This window comes from Clavelina lepadiformis, chromosome 1, assembly GCF_947623445.1.
Source record: "Clavelina lepadiformis chromosome 1, kaClaLepa1.1, whole genome shotgun sequence".
In the NCBI taxonomy this organism is placed as follows: Eukaryota; Metazoa; Chordata; class Ascidiacea; order Aplousobranchia; family Clavelinidae; genus Clavelina; species Clavelina lepadiformis.
In genome coordinates, this window is record NC_135240.1 from 1039953 (window position 1) to 1050217 (window position 10265).

General features: G+C 36.2%; 1 protein-coding gene across 1 annotated transcript; it reads left to right on the forward strand.

Moving 5' to 3' along the window:
- Positions 1-7775: 7775 nt before the first annotated feature.
- LOC143461010 (uncharacterized) lies at positions 7776-9332 on the forward strand. The gene is made up of 4 exons (XM_076958745.1): positions 7776-8000; positions 8156-8198; positions 8271-8439; positions 8577-9332. The coding sequence occupies exons 1-4, from the start codon at positions 7953-7955 to the stop codon at positions 8707-8709; spliced, it is 393 nt and encodes a 130-aa protein (XP_076814860.1). The 5' UTR covers positions 7776-7952; the 3' UTR covers positions 8710-9332.
- The last annotated feature ends 933 nt before the right edge of the window (positions 9333-10265 follow it).

Below are 10265 nucleotides of genomic sequence, written 5' to 3' on the forward strand. Positions count from 1 at the left end.
TCAATGCTTGCTCACTTTTGCAAGATGATATGTAGGGATGCACCATTAACCGTATACGAGTTCAGGCCAAAAGGAATATAACATATAAAATAGATTAGAAATTTATATTTGGAAGGTGGCAGTTATTTGTTGCATCTGCTATGCTGAAATATAAACACATGCAATTATTACACTGTTTGTAGATTGTTACTGATGTGTTCAATAAAGTGCACCAAGGCTTGCCATATATAGATCAACATACAAAAATGAAAAAAATTTTTATCTTTTAAACTAGAGCTAACCAGCAACTTTACCCGACATTTTTGGATTCAGCGTCCAAAAATACATAAGAGTCAATTGTTTTCTTAACGGAAGCAAAAAAGTTTTGAAAAATTGTTGACCAGTGTTACTTGCGTTTGTCTGCTTCGCGCATTCCTTAGTTGTAGACTAAGAATACTCCACGATTCGTATTGTCACAAACGAACATCCTTTGAGCTGTGAGGTTGTGTTGCTTTTCAACTATTATTGTTTTCCTATTATTCTATTATTTCAGGTGAATGATTTACGTTAAATAAAGCTAAGAATAACGGCATCATTTAGTACACATGTTTTGTTCTTTTCTTTGCCGCGATGTAAAATATTGGATTCAATTTATCAGCAGGTCTGTATGAGAAATATTTGAATGACGTCACGATGACCAGTAGTAGATAGAAATTCACTACAAGCAAATTACTTATTGTTCCTGTCATTGTCTATGTTTTCAGCGTCATCTTCCAACTCAGCGATTTCGTTTTCCTTGTGAGGTGACTCAGCATCTTCATCTCGTGCTTTGTTTGATGATGTCACAATAGTTTGGCGATGTCTGTGATTAAAAAAAAATTTCTTTACGAAAATATAACAGAAAATCAATCTGTACAAGCGAGTAGCACGCGGCGTGAATACTTTGTTATTTGTTTGTTGGAGTCCTCAAGCACCGATGCGTGGCGATTGGTTGACTCTGCTTCTGACCGGACAGGACTGGGACTGCAAAAATGGGAGAGAACTTTTTTCTGTGGCCAAACAGAATTCAAACCTAAAAGGCAGCACCCAGTGACTGGGGTTGCTCTGCATCCTCACGTCTCTTCCTCTTGCTGTGAAGGCGGCACACTGACCGGGGAAGTCGGACTCATTGAAGGTTGCTCCTCATCACTGATTGACTCGTTCTTCGTCGCTCGAGTAGCATCCATTTCTGATGCAACATTTTTGTGATTTCTATGTTATCTTGCTAATAACATCCAAAACATTTTGAACAAACGAAAAGATTTGGAATTTTGGATACCTTTCACTTCGATTCTTCCTTCTTAATCTTCAACAAACTGAAAGCAAAGATACTATTTAATATGCAGTGTGGCAATATATTATTCATTACTAATTACAACTGTTAAAAATTTATAATTAATGAAATGAACTAACTCTGCTTATACAAGTTGGAGTGAGAGTTTCCAGGGCTTGTTCGACAAACTGAGCAGTCTGATTCATAAATCGATCGATCACTCGAAATTTGCTTTTGCTTTCAATGGTGCTATTGGCGAATTGGGAAATATTATACTGTACTCTGACTGTTTGTTAGCTCTATTTGATGGAAATATAGTTACAAAACTGTAAAAAATTCGGTCCAAGCCAAGTGTGTCACTTAAGCTGGCTGGCAAACTGAACAGTAGTACATGTAAATGGTCTTCCACTCTTCCAACACAAAAGGATGCGTTATATAGTCAGTTCCCATTTGACAATACCCTACACGAAATTAGAAAAAATTGACCTAACATTGGCAAATACAAAGGAAATGAGCGAAACGGAACGTGATGTTAATTGACCGTGGGATAAAGAAGAGGCTATGATCGAAAACGTTATAAATTATACCATGGTGGGTTTGGACTAAAGAAACAAAGATCGGCGGCCTAGAAGGTTAATGATGCAAAGCCTTTTACAACTGACACAACTCGACTTGATGTATTGTCAAAAAAACGTTCCTCAATGAGTTTGATTGAGGCGCGACCACCAGGATGCGCGATATTACGTAAGTGGTCAAATACAGTGCGATGCGCGATATTACCTAAGAGTCAAATACGAGTTTCTCCGTTTTGAAAGTGCAACTGTTCCACGTAATGCGACCGTGGCCAATCAAGCCTTCCCCGGTGAATATAACTGCAAAATTCGGGTAATCTTTGTGACTTCATTGTGGTCTGTCATGCGTGATGCCGCACAATGGAGTTGGCAAGGTGTGACGACCTCAGGACCTCCGCCCCGTTGGAAAGTAACAAGTCAAAACTCAATAGTTACTTTTACACTGTTTTCAGATTTCTGTCCAATTTTCCCACCAAACACGCGAGCGATTGTTTTCGCGCGTCTTGTGTTAACCCTTATCAGCACATGCGTTGACATTTTGTCAAAATTGATTTTTTGTGTGACATTGCTCTCGTACCTTATGCACTAGCTCAGCAACATCCTGTGACGATGGAGAACTTCTGAATAGCTTACTGCTGTAGCGATTTCAAAACGTTAAATTGTTTCCACAATGAGTTATTTGCATTTTAACTTAATCGGAACATCTGTTGACAAAATTTCAACAATCAGAAACAATAGGAGTTTGGAATGTAAAGTCACTACATAGTAGTTAGCTATTATCATAAAGTGATAACCGGGGACTTACAGGAGAGTTGCACGTGTATTTAGAGAATCACTGTCTGACTAGAAGGAGTTAGATTTCCAGTTGATATAACTCAGAAGAAAAATATTGTCTAAGCAGTTGTGTCGGAAACGTTTGCCTTAGCTCTAACTAGCTCTTACAAGCTCTGCGCAACGTCTACATTCCTAGGGAATCATTGACTGTGGATGAACAACTGATCGGATATCGAGGCAAAATTCCTGGAAGAACATACATGCCATCGAAACCAAGGAAATATGGTGTAAAGTTCTTTTGGCTGTGTGAAGCCACATCAGGTTTTGCTCTAAATGGCATTATTTATTCCGGAAAATAATCCGACTCGGCTCCTCAAAGAAATCTTGCAAATGATATAGTGATGAACCTGTGTTTTGTTTACTTTGGTACTGGTCGTGACATATACATTGACAGATATTTTACATATCTTGGTCTTGTTTGCAGTCTCTTGCTTCAAAAGCTTACATTGGTAGGAACAGTAATGGCTAATAGCAGTGAAGTTCCATCGCAGCTCAAATCAGCGAGGGGAAAAGAGGTGGAAAGTACTGAAGCGTTGTATGACCATTTGAACAACTTTCTGCTATTGTCATATGTACCAAAACGAAACAGGAATGTCCTCATGATGTCTTCTTCACACTCTTCTGTTTCCATCACTGAAACTCACAGGAAACCTGCAGTTATCATGGATTACAACAAACATAAAGGTGGAGTTGACACTCTTGATGAAAACTGTGAAGAATTCAATTGCTTGAGGAAAACAAATCGTTGGCCAATGGTTAATAATTACAATTTGATAAATGTTGCCAGTAACAACGCATTTCTCATAATAAGAGGCAATTGGAAAAGTAACAAAAAAACAGATTTTCTCAAACAACTTAGCTTTCAGCTTGCTCAACCATATGTCATCCAAAGAAAATTGGCGGGAGAAACTAAACTACTTGCCGAAAAGTTGAGGTTCATTGCTGCTGCTACTTCAAGCACTTTCAATCGCGCAGTTCAAGGTATCAAACGGGGAAGATGCTACAGATGTGCAGAGCATACTCGATCTGCATGTATCACTTGTAGCCGACGGGTTTACCCACGACACAGAAAACTTCAGAAGAACAAATAATGCTTGGAATGCTGAACAATTTGTTGTAGTGCTCCACGTTTCTTCGTTTTTGTGTTTGAAAAACATGTACCAAAACTTCGCTCGTTAAGATTTTCTTGTATTTCATCTGAGAACTAGTAAGCTAAAACTATGTCCTGGGTAGCAAGCAGACCTCCCAATTAGGATTAATGATTGTTTTTTTAAAGTTTTATCAACATCAAATCATCTAAAATAACAACTTCACTTTGAGACCAGCGCATTTGTATCGAAAAACACAAGGAAATGCCATGTTGACAATTTGTCAACATGTGTGCCGATTAAGTTACCTAAAATCCCTGTGCTAATAAGGGTTAAACAAAGATGCCAGTTCTCATTTCACAATAAACTGCGGAAAAAAAATGACGACCAATTAACCAATGTCTAGAAATAGGTTACTAGGTTTAATAAAACCATAAATTTTACAAAATGAATGAGAAAAATAGATCGTAAAGTTAATTCACCGTGGGTTACAGACCTAACGATCAAAAAGATTATCAATCATACCATGGTGAGTTTAGAACTAAAGAAACTAAGAAAGGAGCCCTAGAAAGCGAATGATGCAAAGCCTTATACAACTGAAACAATTCAAAAGCTTTTTTTCACCCAATTTTACAAAAAGCATTTGGTAAAACGTCAGTCAACACAGTCACAGGCTAATATGCCACAAACGCATATTGGAACAATGTAAATTATCGGCCAATACAAATAATTGGCCATAATTCAAATTTTTCACACAGAGAAGGTGAGGAGAAAATATTAATATATGACTAAGGGAGTTTTAATGAAAGTCTCTAAGACTGGTTTTAAGGGTGTAATTTACTTACAGTTACGATCCCACAATTACGTTGCGGCGCGGAAATCGAAGACGCAAGGGAGTTGGAACGACTTTCCAGTAGCAATCAATGCGATTTTCATCTTTCTGTTGCTAACTTCAAATTTCGTTTCTTCAGGGTTCTAAAGTCTAAACAATTAATTATTTATTGTTTTTCAGCTTAAAACCTCATCTTCCAAAATAATCGCGTTCCTGTCGCGCCAAATTTGTTGTTTAGTTACTGTAACCAATAAAGTCGTCTTGTTGAGCGTTTCACAATCAAGATTTTCGGAAAAATGCGTTTTTGTTATACCTGTTAGGTCGGTAGATAGCAGTTCCCGTGGAAACGGTATCTATTCTGAGGAATCTATTTGGAATTCCGAATTGAGAACATCGCTTCCACTTCTGCAAAGTGTTTGCTGTTTGCAGGGATGTACTTGGAAAAGCTAAGCCGCATCTCACCATAGCCTCTCTTGTGGCTCTGTGGAGTTGAGGAATTTTCTGTCTTGTCATGATGTCATCATGTGCGGCAAAATGAGGCAGTTAGCAAGATCTGTTATGAAACCTCGTCGCTTTGAACCTAGTCCACTCTGATAATCAGGATATACTTGTCTGAATATGGTATATGCATTTAGAGCTGCGATGTCGAGCAGATTGTAAAAGAGAACTAGAAGCTATCGGCGGGTTTGTCGTTTGCAAGTATATGTTTGAACCATTTGGTCAACCAAATCAAAACCAATCTCTGTCTTGTTATAAAACCTGATAATCTCAGGCCTCTTTTTTGGGTCTTCTTCGTCAATGCATTTTTCTTGTCAAACGTAAAATTTTACAGAACAACCGTTTTCTCATCATGTATAAGTATAAAAGGCTAACAAAGTCAAGACAATCCAGGAGTTATTTCGCAATATGTGTTAAGCAGTTATGATGAATAGCGTTGTTGGGTCATTTTTACCCCTGTTATGCATTCAAGGGTTAACTACTTCAGCTGGCTGACAACAGTTCATTTAACCGCCCAAATTAACACTTTGGCATCATTAAAAGGTTCATATATAATATTTAAGGTTAATTTTTACACTCAGTCGCCATTTGTAAACCCTGTTTAGCAAATGGGTACAATCAGTCAATATTCAGTTAATATTTTAGCTTATTGTTTAACCTTATTTAGCAAATGGGTACACTCAGTCGCCATTTGCAAACCCTGTTTAGCAAATGGGTACAATCAGTCAATATTCAGTTAATATTTTAGCTTATTTTTTAACCTTGTTTAGCAAATGGGTACACTCAGTCGCCATTTGTAAACCCTGTTTAGCAAATTGTTACAATCAGTAAGTTACAATTCGCACGGGTACAAATGTGCACGACGTAACTATTACCAAATGTATCTCGCAAAATATACGGGTATGAAATTGCACGAAGTAAAAATTACCAATTGTATCTCGCAACAAATACGGGTATCAAATTGCACGAAGCAAAAATTTTGTAGCCATTTGCCAGATTACCTTGCAAATCACTACTCCAAATTAGAAATTTGACCGGGGAACTCGCAAAAACCTACTTAACTGACAATAAAGTACTGTAGCAGATTTTCAAAGACCTGTTAGGTCGGTAGATAGCAGTTTCCGTGGAAGCGGTATCTAATCTGAGGAATCTATTTGGAATTCCGAATTGAGAACACCGCTTCCACTTCTGCAACGTGTTTGCTGTTTGCAGGGATGTAGGCTACTTGGAAAAGCTAAGCCGCGAGTTCAGTTCCACTCATAAAACGTATGGCGCGAGCAATGACGGCAACAACAAACAATTGCTGTACCTGGAGGCTGTCACATAAGAGCCAATGCTGGCGGCCCCGGGGAAAATAAAACATTTCCAGGGTGGATAACAGCACCTTTGTTTGTGCACTTTTTGTTGTTTCCACCACGTGTCCACGTTTTATACACTGTAAAAAATAACCTTAAAATTGCATACAATTTTATTTTATTTTACATAAAAACATATGTAGATGTTTGTGACAGATAATTATGTGTTTTTTTACTAACACACTTCAGAATTTACAAAACATTTTTTGTTTTTTGATTTTGTTTTATGTATAACCATAAAACATATATTTGTTTGCAATTTTATGGTAAACTTATGTAACAGTACACTAAGAATAAAAATTGAAATTGATAAAAAATACAGTATTTCAATAGAGTAAAGCAAATACAAATGTGGGCTCTATTTCTGTCAATAGGGCTGTAATACTAGGCTTATTGTGATTTATAAGATCGAAAACAAAACCATAATGAAAAAAATTTCTACCCAAACTACAACCACTTTTTGCAAATCCTTGACGTTCTTTTAAAAATTTCTTTAAGGTTAATTTGTATATTAACTTATTTATTCTATTTTTGTCCTGGAATGAAATATATCAAAAAGATATGTAATTCATATTTTGTATGCAACCCATAGACCTAAACGTACCATGAAATGCTTCCACAGGTTTATAGTCTTGGTTAAACTCTAAGTTATAAAATTGTATAAATAACTATTTTTTGAATTAAATTAACGTTTAAAGTTAATTTTTGTTTCCCTTTTTCCAAAGTATGATATTTCCAATTCTTCAGAAAAAAATGTTTAGATTTTTATGTTCTTTCTCTGAAAACTACTGCTGCACGCAGCACGTGGCATGCCTCTATGAGTTCTGCTTTGGGTTTGGTCAGGTTTGATGCAAACTGCATTGTATCTAATAACAGGACTAGGCTAGGCTAGGCTATATGAGGTTGTATACTTGTACCCAACTTAGGAATATACGAAGTTGTAAAACCATTAGGAGAACTTTGTTGCTCTAAATCTTGTAATTTGACTGACTATTTTCCACTGAAAGCTTACAAGGTCAATAGATAAAGGTTTCTCATTTTAAAGCATGCGGTTATTTGAGCATTTCACATCTGCTTAAGCACTACCAATTAGTGAATTATACACAACAGGTGTATAATTAAGGAGGCTTCAAACACCAAAAATACCATGCAATATTTGTTTGTTTTATTATAGGCCTACAGTGAATTTATTAAAAGACTAGTTAGGCCTAAGCCTACTAGAAAAATCTTGCATGGGACTCTCTGAAATTTTGCTTGTCAATTTAGTATGCTTTGGACTACCATTTCGTGGTACAAGAGGCTTACCCACGTTTCCTTAGATCAGTTTCAAATTATTGTTCAAAATCAACTGCAGCGATTGTTGCAGTTCATGCAAACACAACAGCTAAAAATGCAGATTTGCATAGAATTATCTTTGATATCAATTTGGCAAAAGAAAAGGTTGATGCAGATACAGATGTAGATATAATTGGTGTAGTAATTATGCTCTGTAAGTACTTCCATGAAGATCCAAATGAACTTTTGTTAAAGGTGAGCACCACTAATGTCGATACAGATGTCTAATTTATGAAAATAATTTGAAAGTTATGGTATACTGATATGTTGATTCGTAATCCAGTAAGAAACATTTGATTGTATAAGACTCATAGACGTCATAGTACACAAAAAAATATTTTTCTTTGAAGGAAGATGAAGATGTCCCGTTGAACCCTTGCATTGTGGCACATGGTAATTAATTTGACTATTTTTGTGTGTTATCAGTTGTAGTGCATTACTGTACTGTACTTTGCCTTTTGTTAGGGCCAGATGTGTTAACCTCAAAAAGGTTTTACATTTTCGTGGACAAGAAGTGTGCTTTTGACTACATCAATTCTGCCCTTGAAGCTGTCACCTTACCATCTGCATGCTACTACGTGTTTAATGTAAGGTATCCTGAAGAACTAAGCGCGACTCTGGAATTACTGCAAAGGTTAGTTCACGAGTATCTGTACCTTGTCACCATTGTTATCGTAAGCAGTAGCGGATATTTGTTTGTTGTTTCTACTGTTTATTTAAAAAATAGAATGCATTTTTGCTTGTTGACATCAAAGTATTTTTTGCTTTCAGAAATTTTGCTAATATTGACCCACTACATGGGAGAAAAACTAAGCATCATGGCCAAAAAGCACAGAAAAAAGGAATTAATGACAAACTGCTATATTTCTACAACGCAATAAATAACTTCGAAGTACTTGTGTAAGAATAGTTGTGACCAGACATTTCTGTCAAGTATTTCTGTTTTACCTGACCATTTTTCTTCGAGGACAATGTTGTTATTTGCATGTGATTTATACAGTTATAAAATTGATTATTCTGATGTAAAGTAGTTTGAGCGCATTTTGTTTCATCGAAATGTGCATAACTATGTGTTTAAATGTGATGCTGATGACTGCAACCCAAACTTCAGAAAGTATACTTCACTTGTGTCTTACTACAAAAGAAAGCATAAGACAAAACCATATCAAAGAACTTTTACTGAACCTGACATTTCTTGTGATTTGTATAAACGTGCACAGTCTGATTGTACTCTGAGTACGAACTGTTTTGAGTAACCAACTGTACAATATTGTAAAACATGTCAAGTGTCATATTTTCAATGGTGAAGTAATTAACTGTCTGTATCACCACTGTCATGCAAAGTAAAGTAAATAAAAGTAATTGTAAATAAAAGGCGGGTGATTGCTAGATTTACTTTTAATAAAGTAATGATTTTTGCATTAATACAGCTAATTATATGTAGAAAACATGTTTATAGGATCTGTAATAAACATACTATCATTAATATTTTAACAGTCTTATGCGTTAATTTACATAACGCGTTGTTTTCGGAAAAACAAATTGCTTTGTGTAAAAGCACTTTACATCTTTTGAATATAAAAATACATAATTTTGTATGGCGACACTGCTGCCATACATTTAGATGTAAACAAGAAAAATTTTTTTTTACAGTGTAGGTATATGAGAGACTGTGAGATGGTAATTAGCTGTGGAGTGTGGAGTGGCAGTTTTTTAAAACGGGTTTTCTAAGAGTACCGCGTCAATGTGGTCATCGAAAGCAGTGTTTTTGTAAGTTTGTAAGATAAATCGTTCTTTGACCAGGATTGCGAGCAAAAGTTAGCAACCATGGTTATGCTGTATTCACACATCGCGAATTCGTACAACATTTCAGGACAAATTTTGAAACTTGAAAAGGTAAGGAACATTAGAGCCATGTACATTTTGTGACATTTATTGGATTTCGTTATGAGATGCTATGGTTTTGGTTGTTGTGGTCGCCGTTGTTTTGGCCAGTTGAACAACTTCATTATTATATTTTCTCTTGTTTATATCTTTATCTTGTTATATGACTATTATTAACATCAATTTTAACTTTCACATTAACCATAACCACATGTGTTGTTATTTTTGTTCTCAATCTGAGAGCCCACATTCTAATCGTCTTGTTTGTTTCAGCTGGGCCGACTCTGACGAATTATGGCGCTCGATGGTCGACAAAGATTCGCTTTATTACCGAAACAGCGCTTACTTGTCGAGACACGAAGATTTGCAACCTCTAGTGCGCACCATCCTGCTAGACTAGTTAATGGATGGAACGGATGGAACTCTGTTGAGTTGAGGAATTTTCTGTCTTGTCATCATGTGGGGTAAAATGAGGCAGTTAGCAAGATCTGTTATGAAACCTCGTCGCTTTGAACCTTGTCCAATCTGATAATCAGGATATACTTGTCTGGATATGGTATATGCATTTAGAGCTGC

Bases quoted from the DNA above. Each gene is read 5' to 3' on its own strand.
- LOC143461010 (XM_076958745.1), top strand. From the start codon at position 7,953: ATGCTCTGTAAGTACTTCCATGAAGATCCAAATGAACTTTTGTTAAAG. The intron at 8,001-8,155 runs GTGAGCACCACT...TTTTCTTTGAAG, and splicing joins CAAATGAACTTTTGTTAAAG to GAAGATGAAGATGTCCCGTT. The intron at 8,199-8,270 runs GTAATTAATTTG...GCCTTTTGTTAG, and splicing joins CCCTTGCATTGTGGCACATG to GGCCAGATGTGTTAACCTCA.